The sequence below is a fragment of the Strigops habroptila genome, chromosome 14 (assembly GCF_004027225.2).
Source record: "Strigops habroptila isolate Jane chromosome 14, bStrHab1.2.pri, whole genome shotgun sequence".
NCBI classification, from domain to species: Eukaryota; Metazoa; Chordata; class Aves; order Psittaciformes; family Psittacidae; genus Strigops; species Strigops habroptila.
In genome coordinates this window covers 9,863,352-9,890,871 of record NC_044290.2, presented here as the reverse complement: position 1 = coordinate 9,890,871, position 27,520 = coordinate 9,863,352, and the positions used below count along the sequence as shown (strand labels likewise).

Below are 27,520 nucleotides of genomic sequence, written 5' to 3'. Positions count from 1 at the left end.
AGCTGCCAAGATAAGAAAGTCTCAGACTGGTAAGAGTCTGCCCCTGTTTGGGCATGGGTGAGGATGAGGTGCAGGAGACAGCTAGGGCTGCGCTTCCCGGATGGACTTCTGATGGCTGGCATTTGGTGCTGATTAAATTGCAAACAGAGTAATACTTTAGAATTTAAATAATGTTAACATAAAGTTGGTCCTTTTTCACTCTTTTTAGCTCCATCCAAGTACCTCATCACCTAGAAAAAATGAACGGGACAGTTCCCTAATTGAGCCTGCGTCGCTGGGAGCCCACACTGGAGATTAGGTGCCTCTGCCTTTCTCTTCTGTCATCCGACTGGCTCCTCCCTGCATTCCCATTTCTTCTTGGTTTTAATTCCCTGCATTAAACACCAGCATCACTGTCCCTTGCAGTCCTGCTTTAAACGCTTCTGAAAGAACAAAATTCCCTTAATAGATAACAAACAAGCAAACCACAGACGTTCGAAAATGATGTACTGCTCTCTTGAAGGATCTCCTTCTCATTCACTCCTACTTAAGACAAAGAGCTAGAAAACTGACATTTTAAAATACTCTCTAATTCCTGCATGCCAGCATATGCTTCTAGTCTCTTTTTGCTCAAAATTCTCTTTTCCCTTTTAACTATTTATTCTGTAGTTCCTGTTTTACTCTCTTTCTCCAGCCGGCCACTTTGTTCCAGTAATTCATTCTGATCTATGAAGAAGGTATATATTTGTGTATTTTCCAGTTGTGTCTGATTACCAAAGCTAACTTTTGATCACTGACTTCCACACACGTACATCATCACCATCTACCTCTTTTCCCTTTGACAGTTGCACAGTTGGTGAGAGCCTTCACTCCCACAGTTCCTGCCATATGGAGCTCCTGAGAACTTTCAACTCCATTGATTTCCAGCTCCTTTCAAATCCCACCTGCAAATCTGTTTTTCTGTGCTTGAATCTCAGCTTCTATCTCCTTCTGCTAATCTAAAACTTCATGCTATACAGTATAATTTACTATATTCGATTTAATTCTGCATTCCTTTCATAGCAGGCTGCTAAAGAAAACACTGTGCAACTGTAAAATGTCAAATGCAAAGTTATGATGTATTCTAACAATCTCAGTCTTCATTAAAAATTGGGGGGTGCTTTTGTATCAAAGTAATTAATTAATATATCAATAGAATGACACGTATGGGAGACACTAACCAATGTAAAAGTGGCAGAATTGGTCTCCAAATAATGTCAGTAGTCATTTTATGGTTCCTAAGTCAACATAGCCATACACCTATAGGAGCACCTCTATCCATGAAATATCCCTTATAGGGATATAACCAGAATCAGTCTGATTCTTCCCCATCAGCCTCTATTGGGAAGTCTGAAAAGAGAATAACACACTAAGAAGTGGAGCTTTGATCTGTGTACGCTGCACAGCCCGACCAGCGTGCTGCCACTCACATCACATTCTTCCCTGCTTCTATGTGGCTCTTCAGCATCTTCTTTTCAACAAAAATATTTTCAACTTGAAATTTGTTCACCACAAGTATTTTGAAAAGAAATCTTCTATTGTGCTGTCTGCAGCCATGGAACCAGCGGATTTTCAGGTGCCAGCCTGTGGAGAGCTATGCCCTGGCTGCTTGTCTCTTACATTTTGCACAGTATATATGCATATATGAAATGTTTTATGGGGAGGAAAACAGCTGAAGTATGCAGTACCCTCCTGAGCCAGTGCCTGGGGTGTCGGCAGAGTGATAGATGGACAGAAGGACCCTCCTTGGCCATGCAGAATTGCAGAAAAACAAGCACTCTTCCAATACACCCTCTCTGTGCTGGTCACATGCAGGAACTGTTTTGAAGTGACGATATTGCTGTTCTTGAAAGTCCCAGTGGAAACTTCTTCCAGCTTCTCAGTCCCTTCCCCACCGCAGCAGAGGCTGCTGAGCCCTGGTGCCAGCACAGCCTGCCCCGAGGGGTTAATCGCTGGCTCCGCAGGCAGTGACAGTGCAGGGGCTGCTCTCTGTGAATCACTTCTGTGGTTAAGATCATTCAAATCTAGACTAAGCTTCCCATTTCTGTGGGAGCAGAAATGGGTCTCTGGGGGGAGAATTTTGGAAGCGTTTCAGTGACGTGGCTTGAAACAACCAGAGCAAATGGCAGAATTTCACCACTAACTCCAGTGCGTGCTGACTGTTTGTTTCTCAGTCTCCAAAGTGCTCCTCAGCTCTGCAAAACAAAGGCTGCCTAAATCCTCCTCACCTGCAGCTGGCCACAAAGCCAACTGTCATTTTTAAATACCTAATCTAGATCTTATTAGCCTGATTTTGGAGGACTCTAACATGTTCTGAGAAAGACAACCCTTTGAGAAAGCCTGGGAATTCAAGGCACTGCCTGGCTTTTGCAATTAGCTGGGGCACCTGAGCTAAAAATCCTGTAACAAGAGGGAAGCTGGGTTTGTACCAAACACTCTGTTCGTGTGGAGGAAACTCAAGTGCTCCCACATGATTTTTGCAGAGGACACATAGCAGGGCAGGGTGATGGAAGTGAGGGCAAAGGTTTTCTATGGTTTTATCTGATCACGTTTAAAACTCTGATACCTTTAAAAATGAATCTGAGAAAATATATAGAATCATAGAACAATAGAATCCCAGGCTGGTTTGGGTTGAAGGGACCTTAAAGGTCATCCAGTTCCAACCCCCTGCCACGGGCAGGGACACCTTCCACTAGAGCAGGTTGCTCCAAGCCCCTGTGTCCAACCTGGCCTTGAACACTGCCAGGGATGGGGCAGCCACAGCTTCTCTGGGCACCCTGTGCCAGCGCCTCAGCACCCTCACAGTAAATTTCTTCCTTATATCTAACCTAAATTTACTCTCTTTCAGTTTAAAGCCATTCCCCCTTGGGCCAAAATCCCTAAAGTAAAGGGATAATATTACTCAAGCTTTCCAGCCACCATTGTATTAAGAACTACTTGGGACCCACACCCTGGACACAGCATAGGTTGCTCATCTCTGTCTCACGAACCTTTGCTGACAGCTCCACAGATGTGCAGGCAGTGGCACTATTCCCACCGAGGAGAAGGTGTGGCAAACCTTAGAAGTTCTCTGTGCTGCACAGCAACTGAAATTTCAGAACGATGCATCACAGCACTCGTCTGAGAACAAATATATTTAGTTGGCATGGAAACAGTAAGTTAGGCTGAATGTGGTAAATATCCAGCAGTCATAAAAAATTGAGCAAGTCAGGATAATAAACACTGAGCACACAAACTCACTGAATGCTTTTGAATCACAGCTCTTTTACAGTTATCATTCCCGTTTTCATTTGAACATGAGTGAAATCCACTTAACAAACTAAGCTGCTCCATTTTATTCCAAACAGTTCGACAACATCCTTATTTAGATAACTCCTTTCTCCCTTTTTTACAAGGCAGATAACTCGCTTATATTCTGATAACTCCCTTTCTCTCTATTTGAGAAAAAAAAAAGAAATTAAAGGGTTGGAAATCCACATTGGTATTCTCCTTCATTTCCTCAGTAATATTCATGAATTGAACATAATTGATTTTCTGTCTTCAGAGAATCTCTCTCTTTTAAGACTCTATTTGTAACTTGACTGCTAGGAGGAGTATTCCTATGGTCTGAGTATCTATGGTGTTGCTACTTTAGGTGTTTGTGAACACGAGGAACTCTCTTCCCCTCTGTTAATCCCAATTAGAAATTTTACATCATCCTCAATCCATCTCTGTAGTTAAAAACATCAGGACAAGGAAGGAAAGGAATAGGGTCTTCTTCTGAAAAACTTCTTGTGTGTAATTCTCAAAAGAGAGATTCCTGGAGCTTCCCAGTGTACAGAGTTGGGGTGATTACCCTTACAAAAGGAGTTTGAAATGAAATGAGGCATTCTAAAGAAATCTAGGTAATAAAGCAAGAGGATCACTACCATTAATGTCTACAGAGGCCCCAATTCAGCAGAATTTGTTGCACATGCCTCAATTCCTGGATTCATTAGGGCACACGCTTAAGCGCTCAGTGATGTGCGTCATTTTTAATTGCACATTCACAGGATGTACAGTCTGCTGTAGGAACAATGTAGATCTTCTGCCTATGACTGACAACTGCACAAAGCCCCACGACTCAAGAAAGAGAAATGTTTTTAGTACAATGAAAGAACTTTCTAACAGAAATCTTGTCTTACATTGGATCTAGGCATGTATCAGAGACGACCAAGTGACGACCAACTCTATACAACAGTATAACGATACAGGAACATAACCTAAATGGGATTAGTTGATGGGAAGGTGGTTCCCAGAGTTACAGAGAATGAGTACTGAGAAATGAGAAACTTCAAGCATTGCTTTGCAGGGAAAAGGTCTGGACACACCCAAATTTCCTAAGAACCTTCCCAGACTGCTTTAACTGTCATGGGGCTATATATATAAAAAACCTATATATAAACCCCTATATATTAAGCGTGAGTTACACTGAATTTACTGCTAGTTTGCCACTTTCCATGAATACAATTCCATATGTCTCAAGAAGGTGGACATCTAATTTTGGAAGGAAACATCCAGCATTTTGACATCAAGGAAGCTGATATAATTCTGAGACTCCTATCTAGAAGTGTAGCATTACTGAACACATAGACCATTGTCTGAGACCCTTAGCAGAGACAGGACAACCTTTATGGAGAAGATAACATTATTTAAGGTTAGTCAAAGTGGGAGAAGTTCTCAGGCACTTGTGACAAACAGAGGTTCATCTGGATTGGAACTCGTCATTCAGATAACGTTGCCAGACTGCATCACTGATGAAACAACACAGATCTAACATGATTGCATCTACTCACACTGTAAAGAGGACCGAGAAAGTAAACAGGAGTAAACACAAGTTCATACAAGAACATGAAGTACTGGAATGAAAAAGCTCCATAAAAACAACAGCACCACACTCGCCTCTAGACAGCTCAGGGCTTGCCATCAGACTCCTTCTAACATATTTCTCCCCTCTTCTTTACAGCATAGTTTGTCTCTCTGGATAATTATAATGAAGAAAGGTTAACTCTGTGCAATCACTAGAGGGTTATTGTAACAAAGAGTTAAGCTTCATGGATCTGTCAGTCACTGTTTGAGACTCAAGAGTTATAAGGACTCTGCACTGAAAAAAAGACAAACATGGAGCACTAAGATACCACCCAACAAGCCATAACGAGAAACAGCTTCTTACTTTTAATTAAAAGCACAACAAAATGTTTTTTCATGTCTCATTCATTTGTTTGTTGTTGTTACAGAATCAAAACACAAGATTTTTCCTTTTAATGAGAAACAGAAACTGTTTAACCCTCTCTCCTCCTTATTTATAGACACAGAATAGCTCAGAGAAGTGGCCTTTGTAATAGCCCCAGCGCAGATTTTGATGTTTCATGCAATTCTGATTGACACAATATTTGGTAGAAGCAGAGAGCAAGTTCTCAGTCACAGACTTAAATATTTCAACTCCCTGATGGGCTGACAAGTCGTTAGCTGCTGTTAATACTTGATGAACATGTTTACAGGTAGCCTGGCCAAGACATAACAACTGGAAATATGTCAGAGCTGTCATTTTTCCATTTTTCTTCTGGAGAGATAAGCATAACTAATGAATAAACCAGGCCCAGAGAAGACATACAAACAAACTGCAACATATTTGTCTGCAAAATAGACCAAAGCCCCCTAAACAAAAACACCTTCAATGGCTCCAGCTTCAGAAAGTCCCAATAGATGAATGGCAGAGACAAGACTGTTGACAGACACAGATATGAGCATTACTGTAAGCCTGCTAAATATCCACCTTGCAGGAAGAGCTCTAGGCTGGACAGTCATTTAAATAACATTTCTGTTCTATTTATACTGGGGAATGGACCAGCTGAGCCAGTCCTTCAGTAATTTATTGTGGACTAAGTTTAGGATAGTTCTGTAGGTTGGTTTGGACCAGGTGCTATAAAACCTTCAAGGCAGAAAGCAGGAACCATCCTGCATGTCCAACCTTCTACCTTTGTATTTCACAAGTTATTTTTTGTTTCTTCCTCTGGATACTTTCTCAAAATGGATCAGAAGAAGCAGCAAAATGGCAGTAGCAAAGATGAAAGAAAACAAGAGATTTGGAAGAGGACTCTCCTAGCGTGCAGGCCAGGGCTGCTCCCTGGGAGGGATGACCATGCACCAAATAGCTAATTTTCCTTCTTCTTTTCCAGGAGACACTTTGAAACCAAATGCAATGCTTGTGGGCCAACTCACTCATTCCACCAAATTCCTTCAATCCTGAAAGCACTGCAGCTAAGGGTGAACCTGGCCCAACATCTGGATTTGGGAGGGGGAGGGGGAGGAGAGCAGAATCACCAACTCTCCAGAGAGGAAATACATGAACACAAACACCAAGGGTGAATGAGGGTTCCCATGTGCAAGTGGGATGACAACAACTGGGGAAAAAAACATTTGAAATTAATGATTATTACTCTTCTACAACCACCCCACTTTACTATTCCTGCAGGTATAGGTTTAGAAATGCTTAAATAGGATATAAGTTATGGATACTGTTTACTCAGCACCAGATAAAGTTCTCAAATGCTGCAGAAACTGACTTATATTAGAAATCTGTAAATTCATACGTGATTCAGATATCCACCACCTGTATATTTTCTGAATACTTCAAATCAATGTTTTGAATGCAGATCATTGCTTTTCAGTTTCAACACTAGTCTGTAAACTACATACACTATTTTGCTTAAAGCACACTAAATCTCTGATTTCGCTGAAAGCATCCAGAATAATTTTAGCACTATTAATCATATGGAACTGTTTACAGACAACATGCTGAGACAATGAGTGCATAAGATCAGGAATAAAGATTATTCTAGCTCAGTTATCATCCAATTATAATTCTCTTCATACAAGCCATTAAGCAACAGGTTAGGATACTCTCAGAAACCTCTATTAAAACAGTATAGACAGTTCAAAATAAATGCATCATTTAACATCTAGAATAGCTGAAATACCAACTTGAAACAGAGAGCATAAGTATTTGCCTGTAGGGTTCAGACAGTTTAATTCTGTTTTATTATAAAAACCCCAGTGCTTTTGCTTTGAAGCAAGATATTGGTTTTGAACACTGATCTCCTTGCCCAAGGGAAGAGGATGGGGGGACAGCACCAGGTACCTGCTCGTGGGTCTCCAGCTCCCTGTGTTGCAGCTTCTTCTCTGCAGCCCGTGCCAGACTGTGGTAACTTTCCACTTCATCTTGTAAGGCCTGAAACAATACCAAAGGATGCAGAACACACGTGAGAAACATGGGATGGCAGAAAAACTTGTAGGTAATGTCTTTCAGTGATTAAGAAAACACTGCGGTATCAGTGCAGCTCTTCAGCTGCTGTTGCTTCCAGCCATACATGATAGCTGCTGAGATGTGACAGACCCAGTTTGGCTACCCTTGTTGAATAAAGCTATTCTGCACAAGTAGGACCGTTGAACAGGAGCAGTGAAATCTTGGTAGTTCTATGTCATTATAGGCTACAAGTATTCATACTAAAAATGCAATAAATACATTGAAAGGGAAATGGAAATGTTGCAATTGCAAATGCCTCCGAGTTTTGTTATCATCTTATTTGTACAACCCAGGCTTCCTAGGAACAATTTTGCAGTGTACCAATAACTTTTCCTTTAAGCCAGAAGAATAATCCTCTCTCTGCAAAACCATGTCTGGAATTTGCAGTGAAAATGTATTCCATATTATTGAAACGGGATGATTGTGGGGTGAGGGGCTCCCCTCCCGCTCATAGTAAAGTCGAGCATGTGATCTACAAATGAAATATAAATGGCAATAAATAAAAGGAATATTAAGATCATGTCACTTTACCACAACTATCCAGTCTTTATTTGGTTCAGAAATAATCACTTCTAAAACCACGCTCATAAAATGCACTGACAAATTTATTTTGTCATTATTGTTCTTCTTATATATTTATTTTTATTACGGCAGGCCCTCAGAGCCTTGATCTTTTTGTTATACCCTTCACAAAAGAACAGTCATGCCCCAAGGAACTGATAGTCTATGTTATTTCTAACAGATAGACACCAAACAAACAATACAAAGTTTCAAAGATTTTTTTTTTCAAGTTTCCTAGTCATTGTTCATGTTTGAATACACACTTAACATTTACTTACACATTTACTAAAAGCTTAGTTCTGTTGTCAGCGTGAATAAAGGCATTGTTAAGTGCAAGTGCTGACTCGAAGCAAAGTGCACAATGTGGATGTTAGATTGACATCGACACAGAGGCGGCTGTGGCAGCAGAAAGGGAATATTTTGAGTTATCTTTTGTATGCCAGGAAACCAGGGCACTGCTACCCATCAGCTGGAAAGCATGGTGCGGGGCAGGACGGGACCTGGGAAGGGACTTGCACTGGAGATATGCTATAAATGACGTTGAAGGTGCCTCCAGTGTTGTCTTTTGAAAAGCTGAGCTGCACAGAGACCTTCCGCAGAGCACCCCTGAAAGGAGCCCAGTGAGCCCATGAACTCAGTGCACTTCACAGAACATGCAATACTGTTAGCATTTGCTTCCTCCAAGTAGAATACCCGTACATAAACCAGGATCATTAAAAGTATTCACAGTGCAAAGTTTTAACAGAAAAAAAACCCCTTTGCTCTTTTCCACAGCACAGAAATACTGTACTCTCAAATAATTTACAGGATAAAATTGCTATTGAGATAAGATAAGAGGACTACTTATGATAGATCTTGCACATTGTTTTGAAGTGATGCCAGGCATTAACTTTAAAGTCTTATAGCTATAAGACTATTACATGTTCTCATGCCAAAAAATGTAACCAGACCCATGCATGAACTTCAAATCTGCCCAGGGACTTTCATGCTATCACTGCTTCTGAGAAATGTTGAAATCCAGGCTTTGAATATGTAACCGGTCTTCAATAGTCAACAACTCTTGAAGTACTAGGAATTTGCATTAATATAATGAAATATATGTGAGAATTGTAGGCTTTTTGTTTTCTTTTTGTACATCTAATTTTGTAAGGTAAAACTCAAACAAGCATGCTTTGATTTAAAACCTAAAACGATCAGGTCATGCAATGTAGGAATGTAATACAGACCAGGGATGTTCCATGTATCACGGAGATCACCGAAGACACAATTAATTTGACAAAAGTCCTGCCATAACTCCAGACATAACGAGTACTGGATGACTCTCAGGAACACTCACAGAGCACGTTTTGGATGAACTGCAACGCGTGACCCGTCTTCTGCTGTTTCCACATGATCAGTCCAAATACCTTGGCATGGTGAAAAATAAGGAGGGAGGAAACCTCACTACACATCAGTCGTCCTACTCGGACTCTCTCCTTGTGCTCAAAAGAAAGTTTTGCTATTTCACAGGACTTTGAAGATGGTCAAGAGGTAGCACATATATGTACAAATGCATATGTGTATATGTATGTACAAATTTGTCTCAGAGAACAGATTTATATCATGCTCCGCCACACAAACCTGCAAGTACTGAATAGAAACCAGGATGTGAAATTGTTCTGGTAAAGACAGCAACCACATGGTGGCAAAGAGGAGAACTGGTGCACTGCGTTTCCTCCTTAATTTCTCCATTTTACTTTCCTTATTTACAACAGAAAAACATATTTTACAGAGCATAAAATGAGAGGTTCCTCTAAATCTGGTTTGCCAGCATGGAATGCACATTTCTTGTTTCATTATGAGAGCAGACAATAATTTTAACAAGTACAATTTAGAAATAAGCTACTTTTACTACAGCATGTAAGTGTAGCAAACTACCAAGTCTTATAATTATCCACTCACCGATCATCCAAACCAGAATACACTGAATGAGTTTACAGACTTTTCCAATCACATCCTAACTGGCTGTTGGTATGTTTTATATTGGGATGGCAGAAAAAAAGACTAACTGCTCTGATCACTCACGGATGCCTCTCACTTGGCCATTTTTGGCCTGTTCCTGTGTGCATACCAGCTCTGCTACCGGTCACTTTGTAGAATCTAGTTTTGTGTATAAAGGATGTTCCATGAGTAATTAATGTTCATTTGGGTATTTCAGCTTTCCTGTGAGTACAAGGACGAAAGAGTAAAAGACCAGGATTTGACCAAATCGATGCCAAAAGAAAAAGTAACATCAAAATCTCATGGTTGCTGAGGATTCCTGCAGACGATTAGCTCTGAAAATAGTAATTAGAAGCAAGTTTGTTGTCCGTGATTTTAATTTCCTAGGAGGAATGATGAGGAACATCATGAATAAAGAGCTCGTTTGAAGACCACACCGAAATTTCTCTCTGTTGTCAAAAAGCTTCATATGCAGTGGCCAGAGCCTGAACACTGATAGCTGCTTACGAAACTAGCCAGGACCCTCAAATCTTTTCCTGTATCTAACAGAGAAGCTTTTGTCATGTAGAATACTCTAAAAGCAGCAGATGACTTATCCCAGGTACACACAGCACATGTCTTTTGTAAAATTAATGGGTTTGGTTTTGTTTAGAAATGCAGTTTTTATTTTACGGCTTCAAAGTGTCAGATTTTGCCCAAAGAAAACAGAATTTCTGTTTAAGAGCTGTAGAGATGAAGGAAAAGGCCTTAAAAATATAAAAAAACCAGGACAATTTTTCAGTGGCGGAAGCTTTTTTCCCCGGAACGGAAAACAAAGCCTAACCGCTCTAGTTAAATTTTTCCAGGTACAGATTTAATCCCTGTCCGTTGGCTTTGCTGAGCTGACTTGCATCACTGTTATAGAGACAGTATTTTTCAGTTAAACTGGCTTCCAAATGCCATGTAAACATGTTTGCTGTTGAATGTCTACACCATACCTGACCTTGGAAGTGCTTTGTGTTGGCCTGAGAACAAAGAAATGAAATGTTTTGCTTTCCAGCCCAGATATCCTACACTTTGAAAAGCACTTAAAAATGTAAATGAGATAATAAGCTCGACTGCAACAATGTGGGTGAATTACAGCCATACAAAAGGAACATTCAGTTCATTTATTTATAAAAATGGAAAGGATCCTAAAATAAATTCATATTGTAAATGGTTTGGTCACATACAACATTGAGAAGCACGAGAAGGACGGAAGAGAAAAGTAATGGTTTTGAGAATACGCCACTGAAATATTATGGTCAGATTTTGGGACCTCAAGTGGAGCTAGAGCCCATCGTTGTCACCATGATAGAGGAAACGTTTGGGTACCGGCTGATACGAAAGGAGAAAGGAACATCTGAACCACATTTCTGGGTAGGCACTTTCTTTTTCCCTATTATTCTTTCGTGGATTGATTATCAGCAGCAAAATGTTGAAAGAAGTTTATTTCAGTCCCAACTCTGCTCATGGGAACTCAGAGAACTTTTGGAGACAAGAGAGCTGCACATGGGAGCTAGAGCGGGGTTCGGCCTGAGCGGCTCGCAGAGAGGATGGGCTGATGCACGAGACCAGAGGAATTCAGCCTGGCTTGTGGGTGCCAGACTGAGGCTGCAGAAGAGGGGTTTTTAAAAACAAAACACCTTGTAAAGCATATAGTTTTGACAAGAAACCACAGAGACGCAAAGGTACGATGCCAGCATCACGCGTTCCTTTTTCAAGGCAGGAATAAATTTTTGGCATTAGTTCCAGGGCTTTAATCTAAATCAACTAAAAGCTGGTAGGGAAAAGAGTTCTAGGAATCACATGAGCAAGTATGATATGGGAATGTATGAAGGATTTAGTCTTTAATATACGAAAACTGATTTGATTATCCTTCGACCACAGGGTATTTTAAAAAAGTAGTGCTGGATTTCCTGAAATAAACTTAATTTCTAGGAGAACTGCATAAACAGAAATCATTATTATTTTTTGATGGATTACTACTGTGGAAATACTGTATTTACAAAGGTGAGATGTTCTGCTTTTTCAACCTGAAATAATTTCCTACTTTTGGTGTGTTCCTGAGAGCAGACAGAGCTTGATTCCTGCTCCCATCACACCAACGGCAAGTTTGGGATCACAATGATTTGTCTCTCTAATACCAAGCATTGAATAAATAAGTGACAATTAGAAAGAAAGGAAAATCATCTAAAAAATGTTAAATACTAACATATTTTGAAACAAAAAGTGTCAGGAGGGAAGTCACTGCTTATCCTGATCAAATTAGGCCAGATAATGGCAGAGTCTTTTTTGATGCACATATGTAATTCTTATTAGCTGTACCAGAATACAGCTGGTATTCTGTATGAAGAAAAGACCTCAATATTTATGACCAGTGCAGAGCAATACTATAACTAAAGGTAGTTATAGTTGGCACTTTTCATCTTCAAAGAATTTTTCAAACGTTACCAAATTAATATAATTAGTTAATGAAAGATGCAGTAATAAAAGCCACCATAATTACCTACTGTAGTTTTAATTATCTCCTTACTAATGCCCACAGAAGGCGGCTTCCACTTCACATCCTCAAAACATGTGCCAACAATAATTCTGAATACAGGCCCCTCTTTAAATGTCTTCTAAATTCAAATTACATCCATTGATGTGTTTTCTCTCTCTGGTCATGAGAAGAAAACCCAGCTCTGGAACTTTAAAGAAAATCCATGCAGATGTTAACAAAAATTAAAGCTAATTTTGTTCCACGAATATACGTGGAGATGCTTTAAAATTTTGCCATTAAAATGCTCAACCCTGAGTACCTTTATCTCTCCATGAAGCTGCAAGTATGGGCTGTCTGGGCAAAAACTCCTTTATACCAGGTGGTCTCACAGTTTAGAGTCAAATGCAACTCTGTTCAAAGAAAGGAGGCCAAGCATCCCATCAAAATGAATCCCAGAATCTTAAAAGTAATCATTATTTTTACTAAAATATTTTATGGACACAAGTACATTTGTCTGGGTTTATTATTACTATAAATAAATTGGGAAAACATATCTATGAAGATCACTGATGTAATGCCATGAGTCAGAGCAAAACAAGTGTCTTTTTAGAAAGTGAAATACTGATGTTTGAGCCAAATTGTTAGTGCATCCTCAATGCTTTTTGGGTTTTCATAGAGCTTTAGTCCACTGCCACTGCTCCAGCCCTCGGACACTGCTTGTTCTCTGTGCACATTCCAGCACACGACTGTTTGAAAATCTTTGTAGTCAAGTTGTCTCTTGTTTTTGGTGTAAAGCAAAGGAAATCTTATGGTTTTAACCTAATACATATGTTTGCTGCTCACATATGGCAAAATTCCTTTCTGGTGGGAACTTTTTCGCTGCTGTTGCAACACACTATATATCCAAGAAGTCTCCTTTGATGTTGAACTATTGCTCCACTACTCATTATGCTACTGATTCAATATGAAAGGCAAAATTTCTGTGGTTTTTGTTAAAACAATAGCTTTGTTTTTGCAAACAAAGTTTTCCACAACCTATAGACAGGGGCCAACATTACTGCAGCTGAAAAGAAAATCTATTCTTTTATACTGAAAATAGTTATGGCATTTAATAACACTAATGATTCTTCCATCCTATAGGTAACATTACAACTACTATTATGACTGTGCAGAGAATTTATGCTTTATTGCTCCTCAGGAACAGAAATTAAACCACCTTAAGCGATATTTTACATCTCTAACACTTTCCTTCCACTGACCTCCTAGCCTTTTACAATCAGTTCAACTTCATTACCTGGGTGAAGTTGCTAACAACTACATATGGGGAAAAGAGAAGTCCTGCAAAGACCCAGCTGCACGGTGTCCTACTATGCAATGACAGAACAGCAAATCTGGGAATCTTCATGCCTAATATATAATTTTAACCACTAACTACTATTTCACAAAGAATGAAAATGAATTACAACACAGAATGAAAATGCAAATGGTAATACCTTTTTACATGCACCCCTAAAAGAGCTGGTTGCCCATGTTCTCCTATCGTTATGAAGAAAAAAGGTTTCTTTGGTCAGGAATTAGATAAAAGGGCTAATTTCCAAAGGCACAGAATTCATCAACTCCCACACGGAATAAAGTGAGCTCTCATATACTGGGCACATTTGGAAGTCTGGCCCACTTTGCTGACATCTCAAAATGGGAGTGCAGATCACACAAAACCACCACCATGCAAGTCAAGCAGCTCCTTTTTACACCATCCTCTATTGCTTCTGAGATTTGCCAGTAGGAGATGCCATTGTGGAAGCATAACAAATTCTTCCCTTGAGGGAGTGTGGGAAGAAAGAAGGGGGTTCGGGAAGGAAGGGAATAATTTGAGTCTAAGAACAAAATCAAGTCTCTCTAGTAGTAGTGAAAAGATTTAAAGTAGGTCACTTACCATAAAAGAAACGTACATGCAAACATTTTCCCCGCGTGGTAGGCTCTAATGCTACACTATTTTCCCTTTTCACAATTCACAGGCAAGAGACTGACAGTGTATTATATACTTTGGCTCTTGAGTGCATCATCAGCATTAGTTCCTGAGCAGTCCCTTAACACTTTTACCCAGGCTTCATCTGGGTGGGTGTCTTTTGGAGATTGCCTGGGCACTGTTAGGATTGTCAACATGCATAGTTTTTCCTGCTTTGTTCCTATAAAATATTGGCGTGTTTTCAGCATTTTCTGTAAGTATCTAGTTGAGCTGACTGAAGTTTTAGCAGCATTTTTCTGTACAGCCTTTAAGCATATATCCCTAAAACCTTGATAGCACCAGCAGAGCTATTCATAGGCTTAAAATTAGGCAAGGGCCTAGGCATTTTGCTGAGTCAGGGCTTCACTGCATGACATTGTAAACTCCATTCTTTTGAAACATAAAGGATGTCATAAGGGAGAGCAAGTCCTGCAAAGATAAAAATTCAAAGAAAAGAGCAGTAGGAATTGTAAAGAAGTCAGGCACTTTTTTCAAGGGGAGCCAAGGAAGGAATTGTTTTTGCTTTGTTTTTAGTGGCTCAGGTGGTAGGAGAGGGGGAGGGAGGCAAGGTTCAAAGAGCAGTAATAAACTTGCTTTCATCTGCTTTTCTCAATGAACCACAAAACCCAACAAGCAGTTGCCATGTGCAAGCATTGCTTTGTCTATTTGCAGGACGTTTTAGCGTTGTTGCGATGAAGTCATTCGGAAAGCTTGTCAGCTCGGAAGATTTACTGTATTGTTTACCTGGAGTATCTTGTCAGTATGCTTTAAAACTGGCTTTTCTTTTTTTCCTGCACGAGTTTCATGGTCAAGAGCAAGGGCAGAGGTTGCCCAAAGGAGAAAACTGCTGAACTTTTTCCCCCTTTCACTCTCAGAGGTGTAGACAGAAACACCAATGGCTCACACACAGCAGATAAAACGAGTCTTTTAAACCTAAAGATACCCTGACATCTTAAGCATACACTTATGAAGGAAAAGTTCAAAACTCCATTTTAAACCACTTATGAGAGGATTTACCAAGATTCTGCCTAATGTTCAGCTGACGCATTGTCAAAAACATTTATCAGGAGCCTTTTGAAGTTTCTTAGCTCCCCCCTGGTTATTAAAACTTGAACTGCAGAGTTCGTTATCAGCCTCAGAGCACACACAAAATACATCAGGTATTTTTTAAGTCAACCCTTCAGTCTGATTTTGAGGCTCTTACACAAAGTAAAACATTCCCAATCAGGTTAATGTCTGACAGATAATGCTGAACAGGCGTAGCTGCTGCACCTGATTGATCCACGTGACTATTTTCATTTCCTAATTTGCTTTTTATTAAACACTTTGCAATCAAAGGGAACAGCACGGCGTCTGCCATTCTCCAAGCAGGTTTCCTGTGAAGACCTGATGTTGGCTTCAACATTTTCAGACAACTTCTTGAATTTTTGATGCTACACTGTAAGAATATCTAAACCGTCGCGTCAATGGATGTGCTGTGCTAGTGAAAAACTGCTATTGTGAATACAAATGAAGTAGTAAAACATCTGGTTTTGCTGCTTGCTGTATTCTGTACCAACAGCTCTGCAAAAACAAACATCAAGGGCTCGAGCAGAATTTCCTGCAATGACTTAGAGAATGCCTGACTCATGATAAAGCATATTTATCAATCACTTGCGGAACAAGGCAGTCTTCTCACTGCCCGGGGCTTCATTCCCAACTAAGTTTATCACCAAACTGCCACTTTAAGTGGGTGTTTGGAAACTTTACACCTGGAGACGGAGCAGAGGTTCCAGTAGACCCCTGGTGCTCTACAAATGTCTCCTTAAAATGCATTCCTCATCGCAGATGCATGAAGACCTGGAAATATAAACATTTCTAACAGGCTTTACAAGGCATCTTAGTTTGCTATGCTCATTTAAAAGCAAATATGAAAGGCTCAGATATTTCTAATCAATAGGCTAATCTGATTCCCAGTAAGAACAAAAGGAAAGCTATTTATTTCGTGCAATGAACTAGCAGACTGCCCAATATTTCTGGAATTCTCCTGTTACATAAAAGAACACACATTCTTTTACACGTATGCACACAAAAAGAATACTAGCAATGTCTTTATACCTTTCAAAGTAACCTTAATCATCAATATTAACTCACAAGGGAAACCACTGCTTTTTGAACTGAACAAGAGCAAGCTTGACTCTACAGTGCCTGCACACTCAATACATGAGATGTGAGAGAAGCAAAGAAATATCTTCTAAAGTTATGTCTGCAAGCCAAAAATGGGATGATTCTTGACACAGAAGGATGCTCACTTGGAAACTTAGAAATTCCTTCATTCAAAATCTTTAATGACCTCCAACCCAATTACATTTGCAAGAGACATGACAATGTTATTGCTCCTATCTAAAAGCATGTGTGAAAACTGAGCATTTTTGAAGCTTGATTCTTTTTTTGTTTTAATCATGTTGAGATGAAGCTCATTTACTTAAAAAGACAAAATGAAACAGACCATCCTCTGCAGCTGGTCAAACAGATTACGAAACTCTAATCTCACTAGCCTGAGGAAAACCAAAACTGTTTTTCAAGTATCTATTTTATAGAGCATTGGATTTATACTTTTTAAAAGACGCATTAACATAACTGATAAGAACATCCCAGAATGTTTCTGATCTAGTTAATCGTATGATGTTATGACAGACACCATGTCCCAGAAGACAGATGGACTCCAGTTTGACCCAGCACATCTACTTCTATTCTCCTTGAGCCAAACCAAACCAAAACAAGCTTAGGAGTTTATCTTCTACAGGACATTCAGGCTTTTGAATGACCAGTGTCAAATCTTGATATCCACAACACACTTCTGTCACCATCCAAAATGCTCTGAACAAGAAAAATGATACAGTCAGTGTCTTCTGGTTTCAGAAATGCTTGGTGAGAATGTTTCTGCACAGGTAGAAAATGCTACAAGAGTCTGACTGGCTGAGGAACTCCTGATCAGTGCTAAGCGAATGGCTGCCAAACCTGCTTGGCACGTCTAAAAGGAAGGCAGGCTCTTTTCATTTTCTCTTATGTTTTTTTATATGTAAGTAGTTCCAAATATTCTTATATGAATGACATTTTTTAAATGCAAGAGCATTAAAAATAACAGAAAACAGATCGAGTTCTGAAGCGCCACCGGTTTCTCATTTGCGCAGCTACATCTGAATGTCTCTCATTAGACCTGCGCAGCACAGAGCAGAGCTTTCCAGCTACTTATGCACACTCCAAAACCTTTCTTTATCACAAAACAAGTCATAAACTGCAGGAGAAACAATCTATGGGGTAAGTGAAAGAACTAAGAATTCCAGTATTGGTAAAGTTGCATAAATCTCAATCTAGTTTCAGGATCTGATAAGGCAGCACAAATAAACTTGTCCTCTGCAGAGGCAGGTTTCGCAAACAGCAAGTTAGAAAGGAGAAGGGATAGCAGCCTTCTCACATACACCACAGAGGCTGGATTATGAAAGGCAGGTGCTAGCAAATGAGTCCACAGCAATGCCAAACTCAACTTGCAAACGCACATTTCCATATGATTCAGGATGGAGAGGAGACCTGCTAGAGGACAGCCAAAAGGAAAAAGCAGCATTTAATGCTTAAGGCATGTATAAATGCTAACAGGGACAGCAAAAACCTCACTTTATCCTTTGCCCATCAACTGTGCTGGTTTTGACTGGGATAGAGTTAATTTTCTTCACAGTAGCTGGTGTGGGGCTGTGTTTTGGATTTGTGCTGGAAACAGTGCTGATAACACAGGGATGTTTTCACTATTGCTGAGCAGCGCCTACACAGAGTCAAGGCCTTTCTGCTCCTCACCCCAGCAGTGAGGCTGGGGGTGCACGAGGAGTTGGAAGGGGACACAGCCAGGATAGCTGAGCCCAGGGATATTCCACACCATATGATGTCATGCTTGGCATATAAAGCTGGGAGAAGAGGAAGGAAGGGTGTTCAAAGCGATGGCGTTTGTCTTCCCCAGTCACTGTCACGCGTGATGGAGCCCTGCTTGCCTGGGATGGCTGAACACCTGCCTGTCCATGGGCAGTGGTGAATGGGTTCCCCGTTTTGCTTTGCTCATGTGCAAGGCTTTTGCTTTCTCTATTAAACTGTCTTTATCTCAACCCATGAGTTTTTCTCACTTTTACCCCTCTGATTCTCTCCCCCATTGCACTGGGGAGTGAGTGAGTGGCTGTGTGGGGCTCAGTTGCTGGCTGGGGTCACACCAAGACACCATCACTGCACATTTTCCTGTGTCCTGCTCACTTTTCAGATTGACACAAACATAAGTAGAAGTGATGAGTTATTCCGGTAGGAGGAAGAAAACAAGACATCAAGTATTAGTTGCTCCTTGGAGCTTAGAACACAACTGTGGTCAAAGGTGTTTCCAGGTATGCAGACAATTAAAATCCACTGATATGATTCAAACTGTTACACAGCCTTCAGTAATTGCTGTTCTACCTTGCCAAATTACAAGTGCAAAACTGTAAAGGATACGAATGACATTAACATTAGGGACAAAAATATAAGGAATTGAAATATAGCCGTATCGAGAAAAGCAATGCTTTTTTCCTGAAGCCAGAGAGAGCCAATGCACATCTTAGATTTCTCCTTCAAGCTGCCTGCAGTGTTCTGGCTTGGTCCCATTGTGCAGGTGTTCCTGCAGGTATCTAACCTTTGGTAGCCTCAATATTTATTTATGCAGTTTCATTCTGCCACTCCCCAGCTCCTCGGGAAGCAAACAAACTCACTTTTCATGTTTAGTTTTCTCTGGTTTGTACTTTCACCCTCTCTTACATAATAAACTTGGAAGAGCAGCAGCATGGAGAGCGCCCGGGGCTCCCGGCGCGGGTGCGATGGATCGGGCACTCGCCCGCGGGCACCATCCCGGATAAGCACATCCTCTTCCCATGGCTCCTCCGGTAAGGGTGGGTGATGGGTGAGGAGAGAGTCACACTGGCAAGGAATAAAAAGGCCAAGCGGGACCATGGTGCCACACACGGGTAGCCCTGGCAGTCCCGGAGCGGTTGTGTAGAAAATACAAAGGGAAGTGTTACAGCACTTCAGGATTTAACCACTTTTCAGCAGTTCTCACACAGAGCTAGTGCAACCTTCTACTGGTATTAAAATGTTGCACTCCTGAGACAGTGACTCTCAGGAGCCCGGATGAATTCTGGACTAGCGCTGCTGCCCATTTGGCAAGAGCACAAATGCTGTGCTTTCCTAAACCACAGTGTATCTGGATGCAGCTCTGGTGCTGACATGTCCTAACTAATTATTTCCCAGGAAAACGGTCTGGTTTGTTTTCCCCTGATCTCTTTCTAGAAGAACTTGCATTCAATCATTTTTGTTTCACAAAGGATCTGATTTGTTTTCAAGACATGATTAAGTGATGCTCTCCTTCCTCCCCACGCAGCAAGCATTAATCCTTTGTGATGGTCTAAACTGTAAGAGAGCAAACCCCAGAGCAAAACTGAGCTGTGACTTCACCACAGGTCTCAAAAAGGGAAGTGAATGGTGCATTGCATGTTTTGTCTTCTAAGGCCAACATGGACAGGTTTGAAACCCATGATCTCATGTCATGCTGGGCCAGGAAAATGGCATATCCAGGGCATAGGTTTCCGGCATAAAAATACTCATGGGGTGATCTGATGTGACTCTATTCACCTGCCAACAGGCCTGGCAGAAAAATAAACAGGTTCTGGAGATGAGCTGCTGCTGGAGGCAAAGCAGGAACCATTAAAAGAGCTGCCCTGACCTGTGAGGAACTGGCCTTTTTGCTTTGAACTTCAGCAGATCTTAATGAATTCTTCATAATTGGCAATCTGGGGTTTTCACTGAGGATATACTTCTCTTTAGGTGCCAAATCCAGGAGAAATATTCAACATTAAAAGTGCAAATTTTGGGTCTCCTGGTTGGCTGGCCAAGCTGGTGAAGGCAGTTCCAACAGGCATCTTCACCACACTGCAGATAACTGTGTTGTATCAGAGATTAGATTCATCCATGAACATGCATCAGTGCCGAAGGATTTGGTTTCATAATCATTAACATATTGACTTAACTGAAGTTATTGACTTCAGTACTGTGAAAGCTTGAACTAAAAATAAGCAGAGACAGTTTTAGTAACAGAAGAAGTTAAAAAGTGGTTGTGTCAGAGGAGTAAGGTTTTTGTTGTGCTTGACTAATCTCTGCTTTACTGCTCTTCCAGTCCTCTTATCTGGCAGTTTTGAAGGGGATGCTGCCAAGAAGTTCATTTGGAGTCCTTAATTTTGTCCTGTAGGCAACACTTACTTCAGTTTCCTGAGAATAAATTTCATAGACAGACCCCTGAAGAAGAAAACAGGAGAACTCTTTTTGCTCCATAAAATAATCTCCTCACTGGAGGATCTCAGGCTTTCTGAAGAGGCCAAAGATACAAACCTTGATGCCTGCACAGAAGAGCTTAAGAAAAAGCTTCAGCCTTGAAGTTCCCACTTTTCCCTGTAAGCTTCAGCTTCAAGTCCTCAGTGTTCTTCATGCGTGTTCTCAAGGATAAACAAATAAAATATTTACTGTATCAAATCCTGTTCATCAATGATAAGAATCAACACAGTATTCATGGTGCATGAATCAGCAACAACGAACATTCCTAGGGAAGGCATCCCAAACTCCAGTGCAGATGGAGTGTGCACATTAAGCACAGAATCCATGTGCAAAAGGCTCAAAGAAGAACAGATATTTTCAATGAAACTCACCTAGTTTTTCACCTTCTTATGTACACATGTACTAAATGAACACAGAGATGGTGCCCTTGAACTGCACGGCAGCAAGGTGTACTGGGCCTAATGGGAAATGTCTACAATACAGATTTGATGGGAAAAGGAGCAAAGCATGAGATACAAGAATACAATTTCTTCTGTTTCTGGTCTCTAGTGCTAATTTGGCTGCCAACAGTACACTAAATTTCCACTGAAGGGCAAGTCAAACCCATTTCCCTTAGGATGGAGGCCTCCGAAAACTGACTGAGGTTATTATATTAGTGCCTACGCATTCTCCAAGCAGATGAACTGCTTCATCTGGAATCCACATCAAACCACAAGAACCGGCTGATAATAACAGTCAATTAAAATGATCTTGTTCTTCTAGAAAAAATTTGGCTAACAGCTAAACCTCACATTTTCTAGCTGGGCACAATGGGGCAATTGATGCTAGAAGGAAACAGGATAGGGTTGTATCAAGGATCCAAAGGGTCAGGTTTGGTCATAGTATTAGTAGGTTTAACTACTTACACAAAGTTGTGTGACGGCAAAGCCACTTCTGCTGAGCATGCAACTATGAGAAAGTCAGAGCCAGAACTCACCAACATACAAGTTGTGCTAATTAGACAGAGGTTTTGAAACCCCCAAACTTTACACTCGATGCATATTTGTAGCTTTTGATGTCGTACTTGGTGCTGCTTCACACCACTTGGGGCTTACTGAGAAAAGCAGAAGCTGCTCCCCTGCTAGGCTGTCTGGGGGAGTTTGCCATCTGATCTACTGAATACACAGATAAAAGTCACCGCATACTTTTTTCCTTTTCAAGTACAGTACTGGAACTTGGGAAGTTCCTTTCTTCTCAACTCCACTGACGCAAGAAAGTGGCAGAAATATGGCAGCTTTGGCTGCTTTCCTTTAGTAGCTCTTTGTAACTAATCTTTTCATGCTAAGGAAACAATTGGTATTTTCATTTTGTATGGAAAAAAACCCCACTCTAATTAGAGAAAATAAAGGCAATGCCTTCTCAAAACTAAGAGTGCTACTGACCACTTGATTCTACTGCTACCCTGCCTTTAAATATTGGTAGTTACCCTGTTCAGCTATTGGATTCACCAGGTTTCTCTCGTTACACTTAAGAAAAGCCCAACTATCATGAAAATGGGAAGTTTAACAAAGATATTTCTATTTCACTGTGATCTGCCATTCAGAAAGTGTTAGCCAGTCGTTTTGTAAAAAACACTCTGATATTTGATCTGCTTGAGTTTCAGTTACACAGAAAGCAGGAGAGCCAGCCGAAAATTCGAAATGGAATCTGAAGATTTCTAAAGTCAACACTCAGTTTGGCAAGAGCATTTTAATGCATAAAGCTGAAATCCTCAGTGACTCTCTCCTGCTGATAGCCCTGGAGCAGCCAGAACCATGAACAGTACAAAATCAAAAGCAACCTATATTAGAACATACAGTTTTGCAAATAAAAGGTTTACACAAATACTGGAAATTGTGTGGGCTTGAGCAATCTGATGCTATTTGGGATGAGCTGTGGCATAAGATAGATATCTAAGGGAAATACATGTTGATAAGTAGACCAGGTCCACATCCCTAAATCTCTATTTGCCAAACCCAGCACTTGTGTTACTGTGCCAAGCTTTAAAAATCTTTACTACAGAGTAATAAATGTTTGTGGACTACGAAAGGTTTGCTTTGAAGATGTCATTTTCTCCGGCAATCTTTTGTTGGTTGAATATATAGTTCACACATATTGTGTTTCCACCTACACGGCTGGAGAAGCCCTGCAGTCAAGGCTGTTCCAGGAGCAGGGAAGGAGGCTGTGTTCCAGGAACTCACTGGAACTGGAACAAAGAACAACCCTTGGAAAGTCTACACAGTCCTATGCACAGACTGTTTTACAGATGCCCTGTGTTTGGAGGACATTAGAAACTTGGTTTTATCTTTATCTTTTCTTGCCCCTCTCCAGTAAAGTCCCAGACTTTGGAGCACAGGCTCTTCCTCCCAGGCAGTCTGCCTCGTAACTGCTGGGTATCTCCCCAGCTCTGCCTTTCCAAGCACCACTTTCTCCTCCACATAAAAGTCCCTGTGCTCTTTGGAGAGTAAAACACCTTTGAAATGCAACAGTAAACTGTAACCATCACAGCAGCCTTAAAAAAGCCAATTTCCATGTTCTTCTATCATAGTTATAAACATTGTCTGCCCTTCTTTATTAGCTGTGTAGGCTTATGCCTGCATTACTTACAGTTACTACTAAGAGTGTTTTCTCTGTACTTTCCTCATCGCTTTGGACCCCACTCAGTGTTATTACTCCTGTCTTGCCAGTTAAAAAGCAGTGAATTTTATGGCTTCTTTTGAATTCTTTTTCACCATTTTTCCAGTGCAAAATCAGTGCAGTCCACTTCATTACAATAAACTGATAGCTTAGCTGTATAAGATTTGAGATTTTGTTATGCTGCAAAGTGCCTTCTGGAGGGAAAGCAAAACACTGAGGACAACAAAGACAATGTGGGAAAAAGTGAAAATACAAACTCTAAAACCTGCCAGACAAATCTGGCCTGCAGTTCAGAGGACTAGGCAAGCACTAGTTCTAGTCTTTTATAAAACTTGTAAGTATGATTTTGCTGTTGGCCATGGTAAGTTCTTCAATGTGTTGAGACATGAAAAGTCAAGAAAAACGCCAGAGTGCAAAGCTTGCTGCAGGAAAAAAAAAGATGACTCAATTCTTTGTCTCACAAAGCATGTCAAAGATATTATAAAGTACTTACAGATGCTCAGCCACTTGGATTGCCTGATTGGCCAAACATCTGAAACCTTGTAATTCTGAAGAGAAGGTACTATGCTGCAGACAATGAAATAATTTCTGTGGCAACAGAGAGATATGATTTTGAAAGGGAGAGAGGGCTTTTTAAACCCAGCATTTCAGTTGTGATCAATATTTATCTAACCTGAACAGGGAAATCAGCCTATTTTCATTATCATTTATAATGAATGTGCCAATAGAGCTTTTGAAAGATAACCACATAATGGAATCAAGAGACAGGGCATGAGCGCAGCTGAAAAGCTTGGGGCTAAACCCTCATTTCTCTAACAGACAGAATTTGGGTGAAACTAGTATTCATATAAACAAAGACCATGAAAAACAGGTGCCTCAGAGTTTGGACCCCATGTAAAAGAGAAAGCAAAACCAGAAAAGACCATATTTGATTTACCTATTCTTCTGGAAGACACGACTTCCTTTGCTGATCAAACAGAATATAGCAAATTATGAGCAAGATAATGTTATTTGCCTGGTAAATCTTCATGCCTGCTTTACAATGCTAAGGTACAAATGTTGGTGCCTTGTAATTCCCCACTAATAAAAGGCACTGCAGAGTTATTAGTATTATTATAGACTAAAGTCAGCGACAAAGAAATAGAGATCCATGAAAAATGACTCCATGTATTTAACATCAAGATGGTCCCTTAAAACTCTTTACTTCACCATGCCAAATGGTTTATCATGGTAATGTTTAGCCACAAAGGCAATCAGATGGATTTGAGAGCCCCCCGGAGAACTGTGTGACACACACAGAGCTCTGAAGATCTTCAATGACTGACAGAATCCGGCATGTCTGTGGCCATTGAACCATCACAAACAGTAATGCATGTTCTGACCAGATGTCTTGTAAGACATGAGTCAGTGTCAGCTTCAACAGTGCAATGCTGACCTCCTTTTTACAGGCACTGTTAGCTAAAAAAAAAAAACCCCTCACCTTCAGCCAAGTTAAAATAAAAAATACAATAAAATATTAAAAAAAGCTTATACATTATGTGGGTCTTATTGACAAAAGTCTATTGTGCAGCTATTCAACAGTAGCCTAGATCATAACAGCTAAATCCTACTGAATCAATGTATGCTGGAGAAGAGAGCAAGTGAAGACTCACTTAACAAAACATCCTTGACATAACATATGTCTTCACTTTACCCTACATTTTAGATTTTAATTTTTAGCTTACACTAAAGCTTTCAGGGCTTTTTCCCCTAATGAATGTCCTCAGTGCTATCAGTAACACATGGTCATCGCCTTCCAAGTAACCATTACCGTCTTTGTGATTGAAATACAGAGAAAATGCTGAACATGTAAATTGTTCCCCCTTTACTTGCCATGGATTGGAAACTTGTCAGCAGCATCACCAACCAGGTAAAGCACTGAACCTGCCCAGCTTCATCAAAAGGGTCTGACAAGACTGCAAGTGTCCTTGTTAGACGTGGCTTTAACACTGGGTGATGTCACCTCCAAAATCACTCCAAACAACAGCACTGCAAACTTTTGTTACTGTTTGGCCCCAAAACCCAACAAATTAAAATTATTTAGTGCTTGCTAAACCCAATGTTGGCTATTGCAAAGTATGATGGTGGTGTTCCAAAAGGTATTTTGAGGACAATAGACTAAATATTTCTGCAGGACTATAGTCAGTTAATGTTCCCATAGCTCTGACATGCTTGTTCTTTTAATACAAAATATTATTTGTAATTACAAATGGAATTTGCTAATAAACGTGGTTGATAATGAAATATAACTACATACAAACTTAGCTTTTTCACTGCATTTTAGAGATGTTTGTAAATACCATCAGTATATTTTGACAACTACTTTCTGGAAACAAAGATATGAGGTGCCCTTAAAGAAATGTTCTGAATGCTTTAAAACATCCCAAGGTTTAAAATAATTTGTTTTACTTTTAGCAGGAACCAAACATGAAGGGAGGAGGATAATGCAAACCAAACAAGAAGGACACATGGCCAGGCATGTGGCCCTGGTGCAGCAGGACATGGGCAGACTGGAGAGGTGGGCTGGGTGGCAGACGGGTGCTAAGAGCAGCAAGCCCAAGATACCGTGTGCTCTCTTTATAACATGCCAAAATAGAGGGATATCAGTGAAACCTCCCCTGTGGAAACAGTATTCCAGAATAAAAGGAAATAAAGGCCCCACACAAGGACTGATCCAAGCCCAACTACTGCAGGGTAAGGATTTTGTTATAGTCGCATCAAGAAATCTCACTGTGTTGCTAAAACCTCCAGTCCAACCTTTGCACAGAGGAAATGATCTTTTTGCTCCAAGATACAACAGCATCTAACAATACATGATAATGTTGAGAACACTCAATGCACACATAGGCCCAGACAACTTAAAACCAGAAGTTTTCTCCTTTGTTCTGCTCTGGCTATAAAATACACTTCTGATTTTTTTTCTCCCCTTTCAACATTTTTAAACATGACAAAGAAAAACCAACTGTTTCAAAATTGTTCACACAAAATGGAACATTATTATATGACATTCTTTCCTAGAAATCTTTTAAGTCTTATTTATTAACAGAATTAGTCTCATCATAAGCTGGCTGACACACAAAGTGTTGAAATATGTCATCTTTAAACCATGCTTTGCTAATGAAATTTTGGTGTTAATTCAGGGGATATAAGAGAATCCTAGGATCTGGAATAAGAGCCAAACAACAAATGTGGTTCCTCTGGCAAAAAAGCATCATTTTCTCCCTTTTCTGTTGTGGGTTTGTCACTGCATGCTCTCCATCATCCATTTCTTTCCAGAATCTACTTTTTGATGTGGAGTCCCCACTTGGCCATCAACTTCTATATTAAAATGCTCTGAACATGTTTTGCAGCTCCAATCCCAGGAACTGTTTTGCACTTTAAATCCCAGAATCCAAAAGGATTTCATAAAAATAAATAAAAATCCTAAGGCTGGGATTTCATAAACAACCTCAAGGTATCTCTACAATTCAATCAGCCTTATGCTAGTGCCAAGTCCAGCCAGCAACCACTGCCCAAAGTAGCAGCACTATGAGGTAAATGCTCTGACCATTTGTGTTGAGCTCCGGGTTGTTGTGGCTAGATTGCTACTGGGATGCCAGAACACTTAAATTTAACCTTAATAAGTTTATATTACACCTCAATGACCAGCATAGCTCCTGCACTGCATTTGGAGGAATTCAGCACCCAAACCCTGACTGGAGGGTGCCTTCTGAAACCTCAGTCTGAAGCATCACAAATGGGTTAACAGACATGGCAATTTAAGCAGCTTTTCCAAGCATCTGCAGGGCATGAATATAATTGTGCTCTCAACTAATCCTATGGTCTAAACCAATGGTTCCTGATCTTTGAAGTGTAAGCACATCACAGGAGAGGCATGGCACAGAGACCAGGTGAGCTTTGCTGGATTTGCCCCATGCCAGGCCAATTCCAGTGTCCTTGTACTCCGCTCCAAAGAATACAAGTCCTGGTAAGTTCAAAGCAAAGATATCTACTGAAGGGTGAGCTGTGTTTTGGGGATTATTCTATGCCAACAGTGTCGTAATCCCAACAGGCTCAAACTCAA

The 27,520-nt window shown here is 40.4% G+C and overlaps 1 protein-coding gene across 6 annotated transcripts in view; it reads right to left on the bottom strand.

Annotated features, from left to right (window-relative positions):
- The window catches only part of CEP112 (centrosomal protein 112), a 188,272-nt gene that overhangs the window by 37,951 nt on the left and 122,801 nt on the right, over positions 1–27,520 (bottom strand). For all 6 annotated transcript variants that reach the window (XR_003994412.1, XR_003994413.1, XM_030506576.2 and 3 more), the window contains one exon: positions 7,178–7,267. Coding sequence is in view for 4 of the 6 variants with exons in the window: in XM_030506576.2 (XP_030362436.1) it covers positions 7,178–7,267 (90 nt within the window). In the remaining 2 variants the exon portion in view is untranslated. The remainder of the gene's footprint in view (positions 1–7,177; positions 7,268–27,520) is intronic.